The following is a 13,991-nucleotide window of genomic DNA, read 5'->3' on the forward strand; positions in this document are numbered from 1 at the left end:
AATAGCTTTCTCATAGCCACATAGTCCGTTATGGATGTCTCATGATGGAGTGGAGGACAAGGAGGAGGAGTGTGAGCTGATGAAGAATCGTATGATAATGGTGACAAGGATACTGTACTGCTTGATAATGTGGCATAGCTGTCATGAACAAGACCAGGAGAAGAAGGACAGAATTGTTCTGATTAGAAAAGCATGACAGTTTTTTTTTCCCTATTGGACCCGATGAGCCGCCTCATGTGCTGCAATAGAGCCTTGGTATCTATGTTTGTGCTTGAACGTCCAAGTCTTATTTTTATCCTGTAGATCTTACACACGACAGTGGTTTTGTGTGCCAGCCTGTGTGGAAAAAAAACGGACATGCAGGAAATAATCACACAGCTAGCAGCAGCTGAGCTTGGCCTAGATCTGGCACATTTCGAATCTTCACCAATGGTATCAGCGGCATCGCCAGTTCCCCATCTGACCACAATAGAAGCAGATGTGGTCCGGGTTTTTTTTTTTTTTTGATTTTGGCTGTATACTGCCTCTGCCCTTTCTTTCCACTGTTGCTACCACACTACTTCTCTGATGTCGCCTCCTCCTCAGCTTCACAATCCAGCTGCCAGGTCCTATCCAATACACAATTATCATCATAGTCCTAACCCTCACCGCCACTTTTATCAGATTGTGATATGCCATTGTGGGCTTCTTGTCTCCTACCTCCACTAGAACCTCCTCCTTGTGGAGACCAAACACTGACACATCTCACACAAGTCATTAACAGCAAGATTTCCGTATTTTCCATAGCACATGGGGTGTTGTTGCCTCTTCTTAGAAAAATAAGTATATTGATGCAGTAAAATGCTTTAATTAAACCGGTATAGTAACGCAGAACAATGCATTAAATTAAACTGCAGTTTTAAACATTGACAAAATTATTAATGATTTTAAGGAAGAAAAGGGTACAGTTGCACAATGTTTGCAGCTAAATATATGGTGCTGGAGGTGCTGGGAATATACCTATAAAACACTTATAATGAATTTGGAAAGTCTTCAGACCATTTCACTTTTTTCACGTTTTGATCACATCGTTGGCTGAGCTCACAATGGCATCTGTGCTTCTGAGCTAGCCAAGAGCCTGAAAGATTAGCCAACATCCTGCCCTCATTGGCTGTCAGACTGTTAGCCAATAAGGGTGGCTGTGGGCAAGCCCCATTCACTCCCCAGGTCATGTGATCCTCAGTCTTCATCCTCCCTTTCCTGTTTACCTTGCATTTTAACAGTTAAATGTTGGGAACTGTTTTGCGAGATTCGTCCCAAGTAAAACACCAAAATTTCAAATGCTTATGGCTGAAGAATTTTTGTGAAATTTGCAAGAAATACGATTAGTTTATAATCAATTTTCACATCTCCAGGTCCATCACTGATAACTGACAGCAATCTGCTCTAGAGACATTTAAGAGGAAAGATAATGGCAGTGGGTGAATTGATATACAGCTGTGCGGATACAACCATACCTTCTTCAGATAGTGAGAGTAGAAAGGGGGGACGCAATATATTTTCAAAAATGAAATTTTACCTGGCAGGAATCTATGCCTCCTTCAAGAACTCCAGCACAAAGCATGTTCTCAGTAATACCATCATAGAATTCCTGACATTCGGCATCAGAAAAAGTGGTAACGTTGGCACACATCAGTACATCGGGGTGCATCACTGCAAGAAAGCAAACGTAGAAAAATGAATTTAACTAGTGCACATGTCATTAAAATAGTGTCGAACCTTGTATATATAACAGGAGCAGTATTATAGCAGCTACATTCTGATACATAACAAGCAGTATTATAGTAGTTATATTCTTGTACATAGGAGCAGTATTATAGTAGTTATATTCTTGTACATAGGAGGCAGTATTATAGTAGTTATATTCTTGTACATATGAGCAGTATTATAGTAGTTATATTCTTGTACATAGGAGGCAGTATTATAGTAGTTATATTCTTGTACATAGGAGCAGTATTATAGCAGCTACATTCTGATACATAACAAGCAGTATTATAGTAGTTATATTCTTGTACATAGGAGCAGTATTATAGTAGTTATATTCTTGTACATAGGAGGCAGTATTATAGTAGTTATATTCTTGTACATATGAGCAGTATTATAGTAGTTATATTCTTGTACATAGGAGGCAGTATTATAGTAGTTATATTCTTGTACATAGGAGCAGTATTATAGTAGTTATATTCTTGTACATAGGAGCAGTATTATAGTAGTTATATTCCTGTACATAGGGGCAGTATTATAGTAGTTATATTCTTGTACATAGGAGGCAGTATTATAGTAGTTATATTCTTGTACATAGGAGCAGTATTATAGCAGTTATACACTTGTACATAGGAGGCAGTATTATAGTAGTTATATTCTTGTACATAGGAGGCAGTATTATAGTAGTTATATTCTTGTACATAGGAGGCAGTATTATAGTAGTTATATTCTTTGACAATTTTCTTTTTATTGAAAATATGAACATCAAAGCAGATCATAAGTGAACAGTTTTCACAGTTAGCCACATACAGCATAAACGCTACAAGCCGCCGTAAAAGAGCGGGATTACAGCTTCATGGTACTTACACAAATGTCGATCAAGCAGGTAGAAAATAATCACAGTAATGACATAAGTTCTAGGTCCAACCTGCAGGAGCACGTGTACATGGTTCAATGCATCCTCATATAGTAGTTATATTCTTGTACATAGGAGGCAGTATTATAGTAGTTATATTCTTGTACAGAGGGGGCAGTATTATAGTAGTTATATTCTTGTACATAGGAGCAGTATTACAGTAGTTATATTCCTGTACACAGGAGCAGTATTATAGTAGTTATATTCTTGTACATAGCAGGCAGTATTATAGTAGTTATAGTCTTGTACATAGGAGCAGTATTATAGTAGTTATATTCTTGTACATAGGAGCAGTATTATAGTAGTTATATTATTGTACATAGGAGCAGTATTATAGTAGTTATATTCTTGTACATAGGAGGCAGTATTATAGTAGTTATATTCTTGTACATAGGAGCAGTATTATAGTGGTTATATTCTTAACCAAATTTATTTTTATTGAAAGAAAAATCAAGGCCATAGCCCACACATGACAGTACAATGATGGCAATAGGGTACAAGATAGTCATCCAACATACATGTCAAGTGCAAACAGTACCAGCTGTCATTGACATTGATCATACAAAGAAATCAAAGAAAAGAGAAAAGGGGGAAAGAGGACGTCAGGAGGGGAGGGAGGGAAGGGAAACAAGGAAGGGATACACATCTGCTCTATCAAGTAAAGTTTTTATAGACTTTCCATGAAGACCACAATTTCAAGAAGCGAGAGCGTGAGTTAGTCTCCCAATGCGCTAGCTCCTCGAAACGGTAGATCTGGTCCACCTTCTCAGACCACATAAGGGCAGTCGGCGGGGAATCGTTCTTCCACAAAAAGGGTATGATCAACCTAGCCGCTGTGAGCAACATCGTTGGAAGGTCATGTTTGGTAGGTGTAAGGGACTTGTTTGGGCACCATAACAGAATAAGCTTGACATCCAGTGATATCTCAGTATTACATATTTGGTTGACTAGAGCCTCAATAGCGCTCCAGAACGGGCGGATCTTAAGACAGAACCACCAAATATGTGATAGAGATCCAGTGTCTGTGCCACATCTCCAACATTTTTCGGAGACCTCTGGGTTCAATTTATGCAAAAACTCAGGTGTTTTGTACCACCTGCAGAGAAGTTTAAATGAGTTCTCCTGGATTCTCACACAACGGCTGAAACCGTGCGAATGGGCCAGAATAAACGCCCTTTCTGGATCCGTGAAGGCTATGGAGAGTTCACGTTCCCATGAAGCCATGAAACGCAGCTCCGGAGGCAGGGAGGAGAGCAATTCTTTATACATCTGAGATAACGGCCGAATAAGAGGCTTAGTAGTCAAAACCTTCTTTTCAAGCCAGGAGGGGGAGCTACTACCAGAGAGGAGTCCAACACAAAGTTTCGTATCCCTCTGGAAGTTCGCTAGATGGAAAAAGGATGCAGCTTTGACCACAGGGAGGTCCATTACTGAATCCCAGTGCAAGCTACCGTCCAGGAGAAGGACATCCCGCAGAGCAATGTCAGCGAGCTTAGACCAAATCCCGGAGGGGCGTGACACAGCAGGGTGTAGGTGACATTGAAGTAGTCTAAGCGGCATACAAGCGTTTGGGAAGTTAAAGGTACGTGATTGGATCATTTTAGACCACTCCACCAGCATGCCCTTCCAAACCGGGGACGTATAACAATGATTAGCTGAAATAGGCCTTATACCCCACATAGCTAACAGTTCCTGGTCAGTCAAAAGAGCATTTTCAAGACGGGAGCAAAGGGAATTGGACTGGCGAGACATGATAGTAACACATCTACCTAGCTGTACAGCAGTGTAGTAAAGCTTGACATCTGGCATCCCAAAACCCCCCAACTTCTTATCCCTTGTAAGCACAGAGTAGGCAATACGTGGCGATTTGCCATTCCATAGGAAGCGTGTGAATACCCTACGGACTTCAGTAAAGTATGAATTCGGAAGCCAAATAGGGAGGGATTGCAGCAAGTATAAAAATTTGGGGAGAATAAAGGTCTTGATGTAGTTTTTACGGCCCACCCAGGAAACAAACGGGAGTTTCAGATTTTGTAAATGTGAACGAACGTTTTGCAGAAGCGGCATAAAGTTAAGGGAAATGAGATCCTGAACATTAGCTGAAATATGCGTCCCCAAATACACAATGTCTCTAGAGGCCCAAGAAAATGGAGTTGCACGCTTAAGAGCAGTGATCACTGTTTGTGGACATGAGATATTGAGAGCCATGGATTTCCCATAATTAATTTTAAAATTCGAAACGAACCCAAAGTCCTCAAATACATTCAGCAACCTGGGCAAGGCCTCCTTAGGGTTTGATGTCATGACTAAAAGGTCATCTGCGAATGCTGCAGCAACGTGAGTACAGGTACCGATACGTAGACCCTCAATCTCTGGGTCCAACCGAATTTTACAAAGTAGGGTCTCCATCACCAGAACGAACAACGCAGGAGATAAGGGACACCTCTGCCTCGTCCCATTAGTGATGCGAAATGGCGGCGATAGTGTACCATTTACTTTGACCATGGCAGAGGGGGCCGAGTATAACGTATAGATAGCTTTAATAAATTGGTCCGGTAAACCGAACCTTGACAGGGCCTCGGACATAAAGTGCCAGCTGACCCTGTCGAAGGCCTTTTCCGCGTCCGTGCTCACCAACACCAAGGGCTTAGCTGATCGTTTGGCCCAGTTTACAAGATGAAGAAGCCTTATAGTGTTCTCAGACCCCTGTCTGCCATGGACAAAACCCACCTGGTCCTCATGGATGATGTCGGGCAACACATCCTGGAGCCTAGTAGCCAAGATCTTCGCCCACCATTTCACATCACAATTAAGCAAAGAGATCGGCCTGTAGTTGCTGCAGCATGTCGGATCCTTATTCTCCTTATGCAGGATCGTAATATGTGCCATCAAGGAGTGTGGAGCCAAAGAGCCCCCAGTGAGGAGGTGGTTGCACAGGTCCCTAAAACAAGGAATTAAAACATCTTTAAAGGACTTAAAGTAAGCAATAGAAAACCCATCCGGACCTGGGCTCTTGCCCGAGGGGATGGACATGAGAACTTTATGAATCTCTGAGTCGGTGACTGGCCTAGTCAGCTGAGATGCCTTAAGAGAGGATATGGAGGGGAGGTCTAAATTCTGCAGGAATTTATTAGTGGCTTCAGAAATATCAGTAGCAGCAGCGCCCTCTGGAGGGGGCAGGTTGTAGAGCGCCTCATAGAAAGTACAGAAGGCCTTAGCTATATCTGGGGTAGATTTATGTACTTTGCCTTTGGGGTCCTTAATAGAGGAAACAAAGGAGTCAGAGAACTGCTTCTTAGCAATCGCCGACATCAGTCTGTTTCCTCTATCCCCATGTGCATAGGCTTTAAATCGGGAGCGTAAGATCAGCTTTGCAGAGGTGACATTTAAAAGATTTTTCAAATGTACTCTAGCCTCAGTGAGTTCCGTCAGAATGGCCTTAGCCTGAGATTCCTTGTGAGAGGACTCAAGGCGAGCAATTTTCGCAAGTAAAGCATCTAAAGCCTGTGTCCTTCGCTTTTTCACATAAGCCCCTAACGCTATTAGTTCCCCCCGTATAACTACCTTATGTGTCTCCCATAGAGTGGAAGGGGAAGGAGGTGACTCCGTTGTGTCATTGAGCACAAAAAACTCAGAAAGCGAGGCCCTGATTTTGCGAGCGTGGGTAGGATCCAAAATCAGGGTGTCGTTCAGACGCCAAATGCGTTCTTTCCTCTTTGATCCGGACAGGGAGAAATTAATGATGACAGGCGCATGGTCGGACAATGTGATACTACCAATCCGGGCCTCAGAGACATTGCGTATATGTGAGTCAGACAGGAACAGATAATCTAACCTATGGAATGACATCTTAGCATGTGAATAAAAGGTATAATCACGGCCATTAGGGTTCATAGTACGCCAAACATCAAGGACCTTCAATTTCCGTAGGGAAGATTTAAGCCTTCTCAAGAGCCTGTAGGACACAGACGGTCTCCCCAACGATGTGTCAACAGCTGGTTCTAGAGCCACATTGAAGTCGCCCCCCAGAACCAACAACCCATCAGTGAATGCTGATAAGGAGGCAAGGGTCTGAACGAGCCATGGTACTTGGCCTCTGTTAAGCGCATAGAGATTGGCGAATGTAACCGGCGAGTCACCAATTACACCTTTTACAAAAATGTACCTGCCCTCAGGATCCGCTGAAGTAGCTGCATGCTTAAAGGGGAGGTTTTTGTGTATAGCTATACTAACTCCTCTACTAGCGGAATCATGTGTACTATGAAACCAGCTCAGATGCAACGTACATCTAAAAGAAAGAAAGGTAGGTGTTCACCTATCACCATCCAAGACAGGGTTGGAGTGGCGAGTGGGCAAGTGAAACACCTCTAGGTCTACTACAAAAACGGAGACCAAAAAACAGAAAATGCTTCCAGCACCGGAAACGATCCGGCCATTCCCCTGCAGTTGGGGAGAGAGAAAAAATGCCTACTGAGAGGCAGAGTCCCAAAACATGAGAAAAGAGTCCCGATTAAAGCGTAACTTGTTGTAAAAAACACTAGGACCAAAAAACGTAATACTTTGTGAAAAGCAAAATGAACCAGAAAGAAGGCCTTAACCTTCCATGTAAACAATAGGCTGTGAAGCCGGGAGACAGTCATCTCTCACATAGGAACAAAAGACAAGGCACGGTGTCGGCAGTCCTTGCAAACAGGCAAAAATAATCAACGGCACCTTGTTCTGGGCTCAAGTGAGGGCCCTGTCCATCTTGCTGCGACCCATGCGATCCGACTTGCTTGCGGAAGCCGTCTGCCAAGGAGACACTCGCGGCGGGACAGGTAAGGGGCCATCTTGGTCGGCTGGTAGCCACGAGGGAATCTCCACCGGAGGGACATCCAGGGACCTCCAAACTGATTCCAGGTCCGCAGGTGACCGTACTGTAAGCAGCTTTCCATTCCTAGAGACAGCCAGTCCAAACGGATAAAGCCACCGGAACGGAGTCGACGTCTTCCTAAGAACTTCGAGGAGAGGCTTGAATAAGCGCCGCTTAGCCAGGGTGGATGGCGCCAGATCCTGGAACATCTGTATCTGCGCGTTTTCGTACTCCAACACCTCCATCTCACGTTGCCTTTTTAAGAGTGCTGCGGTATCTATATAGCTCAATAGGCCGCAAATCACGTCACGTGGCGGCTCTTGTGGTTTAGGCCTAGGGCGCAGTGCCCTGTGTATGCGTTCCACCACGATCCCTTCCGCTCTGTCTGGCCCCAGCATGGTGGAGAACAACTCACGCGCCACAGTCGGTAAGGCCTCTGCTGCTATCGACTCAGGAAGGCCGCGTATGCGTATGTTGCGCCGGCGACTCCGGTTCTCCTGGTCCTCAAGTTTCAGGAAGGCCTCATTTAGTAGAGCTTTATGGGACGCTAGCACTTCTGACGCTTTACCTTCATAGGTTAAGATGGCGTCCTGCGTACCCTCCAGCGTGACCACTCTCTGGCCTAAGTGCTTCATGTCATCCTTGATGTCCGCCAAGTCCTGCTTAAGAGGCGTAAGGGCCGATTCAAGGACCCGACGAAGGGTCCGCTCCGACAGAGGCGGATCTCTGGGCCTCCTGTCTGAGGTATCGGAGCCGCTGCCCGCATCGGATAGCTCTCCTGCATCAGAGTCCTGTGCAATAGACGCCGCCATATTGGCACCTTTCTGTGCGGCAGCTCTCGGCGTTTTTCGGAGAAATTTCTCCATTTCAGGCTGTCTGGAGCGCTGTGGAGTAGACTCTGAACTTCCTCTTGTCTTTTCTTTGCCAGGTTTCCCCATAATCAGGTAAAATCCAAGCTTTTATAGGGTAAATGAGCCGGAATGCTGGAGGAGCTCAAGCTCGTGCGGCCATTCAGCAGCGTGGCTCGGCTCCGCCCCCCTCTATAGTGGTTATATTCTTGTACATAGGAGCAGTATTATAGTAGTTATATTCTTGTACATAGGAGCAGTATTATAGTAGTTATATTCTTGTACATAGGAGCAGTATTATATTAGTTATATTCTTGTACATAGGAGGCAGTATTATAGTAGTTATATTCTTGTACATAGGAGCAGTATTATAGTAGTTATATTCTTGTACATAGGAGGCAGTATTATAGTAGTTATATTCTTGTACATAGGAGCAGTATTATAGTAGTTATATACTTGTATATAGGAGGCAGTATATAGTAGTTATATTTCTTATACATAGGAGCAGTATTATAGTAGTTATATTCTTGTACATAGGAGCAGTATTATAGTAGTTATACTCTTGTACATAGGAGCAGTATTATAGTAGTTATATTCTTGTACATAGGAGCAGTATTATAGTAGTTACATTCTTTTACATAGGAGCAGTATTATAGTAGTTATATTTTTATACATAGGAGCAGTATTATAGTAGTTGTATTCTTGTACATAGGATTAGTATTATAGTAGTTATATTCTTGTACATAGGGGCAGTATTATAGTAGTTATATTCTTGTACATAGGAGCAGTATTATAGTAGTTATATTCTTGTACATAGGAGGCAGTATTATAGTAGTTATATTCTTGTACATAGGAGGCAGTATTATAGTAGTTATATTCTTGTACATAGGAGCAGTATTATAGTAGTTATATTCTTATACATAAGAGGCAGTATTATATTAGTTATATTTTTATACATAGCAGGCAGTATTATAGTAGTTATATTCTTGTACATAGGAGCAGTATTATAGTAGTTATATTCTTGTACATAGGAGCAGTATTATAGTAGTTATATTCTTGTACATAGGGGCAGTATTATAGTAGTTATATTCTTGTACATAGGAGCAGTATTATAGTAGTTATATTCTTGTACATAGGAGGCAGTATTATAGTAGTTATATTCTTGTACATAGGAGGCAGTATTATAGTAGTTATATTCTTGTACATAGGAGCAGTATTATAGTAGTTATATTCTTATACATAAGAGGCAGTATTATATTAGTTATATTTTTATACATAGCAGGCAGTATTATAGTAGTTATATTCTTGTACATAGGTTAGAGGATAGACGTGTTCTGTTGAGCTCCCTGCAGGGAGGGGGCATGGCTTCTGACCCAGGTGGAGGGGAGGGGAGCTGGGCTGATGATCCTGGGAAAACCCAGAGCTTGGAGTGTGGCCTGCAGCATGGAGATGGTGAAAGCGATAATCTGGAAATGGTGGCTGGTGAGTCAACTAAACTTGTAGTGCTTCTGGATTGAGTACAACTATGACAAAGAAGAGTTTATTTAAACTGCAAAGACAGATTTTCAAGTTAAATGATGAGATTAGGACAGAGACTGATCCAAAGAATAAGTGCAACACGCCAGACCTGCAGGGGATGACGAAGTGAGGTCACAGTTATGGGCAATCGAGGGTACTCACTATATTGGAAGAACCCTGGGCAGGCGCGTGGCAGTGAAGAAGAGGTAGACACAGTTCCTCTGGGGCACGCTCTGTAGATAGGGACCAGGCCTGATGGTAGTTGAGGTGCCCTGGATGTTACAGGTATTTTGTGTGCCTGGGGCAAGGTCCCTGTGGTATTCGTGACGCCAGTGCCTTTGGCCGGTGGCACGCCGGTTGGTGGTTGGAAAGATAACGGTACACAAGTATGCAGTGAACCAAACATAAACTTTACTGGACAATCCAACTTTGTACAGCAGGGAGTAGTATAGCCTTCAGATTATTACAGTTCCACAAAAGGGGCTTATTCACAAGTATGGCAGGCAATAGACATGCAAGTTACACTGAGGGTAAATTCCACAAGCACTCAGCAGCAGGTTGCACTTTTACACTGTCCTTTATAGAACTCCTACTCTGGCTTGATAATTCCCAAGGCCCGGATGCCTAAAAGGGTGGCTTATATCCTTGGTTACTTCCTTCCTCAGGTATTAAACTACTTGCAATGGTTCCTAAGTTCCTCTGCCTATCAGGGGCACGTGGCTTATCCTGGGACGCCTCCTCCTATCAGGTAGATAACTGTAAGTTTCTCCCAGGAGGTTGAATCCTGCAACTGGGGTATCTCTTCAGAGCTAACTTAGGCTCTCTTGCTCTTCAGGCAGGCTGGAGCTTCTCACTAGCCTCCTGGACATCACTAGCAGCCAGGGCTATCCAGCTGCATGTCAGGAGCAGGCTTTTAAACCTCTGTCTTCTCAGACTCCTGACTCTGCACTAACTCTCCCTGTCTGGGCCTGGACATTTATACTAGGGGCTCCCTATCTCCCTCTAGTGTCTGGGATGTCTAATTACACCCAACTAGGCCTGCTGCTGCATTAGACAGGGGTACATTGCATCTAACAACACAGTAAAACATACATTAAATGCAGAATAAAATATGACATTTCTGTTCCTTGTGAGTAGGAGTAACGCGCATACCAATTGACCCTTGTGTAGTGCCCACCCATACCTAGTGGGACACTACATAAGCTGATGAAGTATGAATGCCTGGATGACTGCACACGTGAACTTGATATATTAAAAGATAAACTAGATAAAGAAACAAACATAATACCCAAAGTAGAAAGCTGGGCAATGGAGAAAAAGAGGGAGGCCAGAGCCCAGAATGTGAAGATAAAAGAAATCATTGGAAAAAAAAGTAATGATTATGGCGCTGTGTACAGTATGGTGGAGCAAGGAACCTCTTGGAGATATGTGGGTGCAGCGCCTGGAGCCTTTCAGGGTCACTATGTATTAGGTCTGAGCAATGTCTTTGAAAATGCTGGGAATACTATGGAGCAAAGTGTGTCATCCAACAAGTGGTTAATTGCAGTGGACTCAGCTTGCAACTCACAGCTAAGTGCAGTGGGTGAGACCCCGCTCAGTGCAATGGGTGAGACCCCGCTCAGTGCAGTGGGTGAGACCCCGCTCAGTGCTGTGGGTGAGACCCCGCTCAGTGCAGTGGGTGAGACCCCGCTCAGTGCTGTGGGTGAGACCCCGCTCAGTGCTGTGGAGGAGACCCCGCTCAGTGCTGTGGACAGGGCCGGCCTTTGGGGTGTGCGGGCTGTGCGGCCACACAGGGCGCCCTAGCAACAGGGGCGCCGGGCGGCCGACAGCTCGCAATGTAATATGGGCAGGCGAGGCGGCACTTATGTTTTCCCACGGGGCGGGCCCCCCGCCCCCTCCATCTCCCCCTCCCCTGTATTCAGCAGGGGGCGCCCGGCGCCCGTTGCGGTTTAAAAAAAGGCGGCGCAGAATGAGGGGCGCCGCCTGAGTGGCTGAGGCTGAGCGCTTGCCGCTCTAAAGAATCCTGCCTGCGCCTGCTGTGTGCTGTTAATGTAGCGTGGCCAAGCTCTGTTCGATCCGCGGTACAGGAGCTTTTGTTTCCTGTACCCGGCCGGACTGACAGGAAGTGCTCACTCAGTGTGCACTTCCTGTCAGTCCGGCCGGGTACAGGAAACAAATGCTCCTGTACCGCGGATCGAACAGAGCTCGGCCACGCTACACTAGAGGTGGAGGTGGGAGTAGAATGAGAGTGACAAGGGGGGAAGGGGGAGGAAATAATGAGAGTGACAAGGGGCGAGGGGGGGAGGGAAATAATGAGAGTGATGGGGGGGGGGAATAATGAGAGTGATGGGGGGGAAATAATGAGAGTGATGGGGGGGAAATAATGAGAGTGAAGGGGGGGAAATAATGAGAGTGATGGGGGGGGGATAATGAGAGTGACAAGGAGGGAGGGGGGAAATAATGAGAGTGACAAGCAGGGGAGGAGAAATAATGAGAGTGACAAGGGGGGAGGGAGGGAAATAATTAGAGTGACAAGGGAGGGAGGGTGGAATAATGAGAGTGACAAGGGAGAGGGGGGGAATAATGAGAGTGACAAGGGAGAGGGGGGGAATAATGAGAGTGACAAGAGAGGGAGAGGGGGGAATAATGAGAGTGACAAGGGAGAGGGGGGGAATAATGAGAGTGACAAGGGAGAGGGGGGGGGATAATGAGAGTGACAAGGGAGAGGGGGGATAATGAGAGTGACAAGGGAGAGGGGGGGGAATAATAAGAGTGACAAGGGAGAGGGGGGGGGATAATGAGAGTGACAAGGGAGAGGGGGGGAATAATGAGAGTGACAAGGGAGAGGGGGGGAATAATGAGAGTGACAAGGCAGAGGGGGGGGATAATGAGAGTGACAAGGGAGAGGGGGGATAATGAGAGTGACAAGGGAGAGGGGGGGGGAATAATAAGAGTGACAAGGGAGAGGGGGGGGAATAATGAGAGTGACAAGGGAGAGGGGGGGGATAATGAGAGTGACAAGGGAGAGGGGGGGATAATGAGAGTGACAAGGGAGAGGGGGGGAATAATAAGAGTGACAAGGGAGAGGGGGGGGAATAATGAGAGTGACAAGGGAGAGGGGGGGAATAATGAGAGTGACAAGGGAGAGGGGGGGAATAATGAGAGTGACAAGGGAAGGGGGGGGGGAAGAGAGTGACAAGAGAGGGAGAGAGGGAGAGAGGGGGGGGAAGAGAGTGACAATGGAGTCCCCAGAGCCAGACTGCAGCCAGAGTCCAGATCATCTTATTGTCCCGGTGGTAAGTAGACAATGCAATATGTTTATTATTTAATTGTTTAGTTATTAATACTACATTGGAAACTAATTTTCTCAGCTGGACACCGGCCAACACTGCGCATGCGCTGGGAGCCTCACCAGCGGTTAGGGTAGGGAAAAAGCACTGGCCCGTACGTAAATTTTTCCCTTCCCTAACCGCTGGTGAGGCTCCCGGTGCATGCGCAGTGTCGGCCGGTGTTCAGCTGAGAACATCCATCCGATCACTGCGCCTGCGCATTGGCCCATAGTTTTTCCCTACCCTAACCGCCAGCGAGGCTCCTGGCGCATGCGCACTCTGCTGTGAAATTTCCCTAACCTGTCGTTGTGCGCCTGCGCGGCGCTGCACACCTCCTCACGTCATGTCCGGTGCGACCGGAAGTGACGAGGGTAGGGAAATCTCACGAACTAGGGAAGTATAACATTACACCGGCCTTTGGGGTGTGAGGGCTGGTAACTACTTGGTTGGATAGTCAGCCAGCCTATGCCATGATGCCAACACCAAGCAGTGTTTTTTGTTTTTTTTGGGGGGGGGGGCGCCACAAGGTTAGCTCGCACAGGGCGCCTGAACACCTAAGGCCGGCCCTGGCTGTGGATGAGACCCCGGTCAGCGCTGTGGGTGAGACCCCGCTCAGCGCTGTGGATGAGACCACGCTCAGTGCAGTGGGTGAGACCCCGCTCAGTGCCGTGGGTGAGACCCCGCTCAGTGCCATGGACGAGACCCCGCTCAGTGCCGTGGACGAGACCCCGCTCAGTGCCGTGGACGAGACCCCGCTCAGTGCCGTGGACGAGACCCCGCTCAGT

At 45.9% G+C, this 13,991-nt stretch overlaps 1 protein-coding gene across 1 annotated transcript in view; it reads right to left on the reverse strand.

Moving 5' to 3' along the window:
• Positions 1 to 13,991, reverse strand: part of LOC122926310 (trypsin-like) — a 66,537-nt gene that overhangs the window by 9,790 nt on the left and 42,756 nt on the right. The window contains exon 4 of the mRNA XM_044277683.1: positions 1,559 to 1,692. Coding sequence (XP_044133618.1) covers positions 1,559 to 1,692 — 134 coding nt within the window. The remainder of the gene's footprint in view (positions 1 to 1,558; positions 1,693 to 13,991) is intronic.

Source organism: Bufo gargarizans, chromosome 2 (genome assembly GCF_014858855.1).
Source record: "Bufo gargarizans isolate SCDJY-AF-19 chromosome 2, ASM1485885v1, whole genome shotgun sequence".
Classification (NCBI taxonomy): Eukaryota; Metazoa; Chordata; class Amphibia; order Anura; family Bufonidae; genus Bufo; species Bufo gargarizans.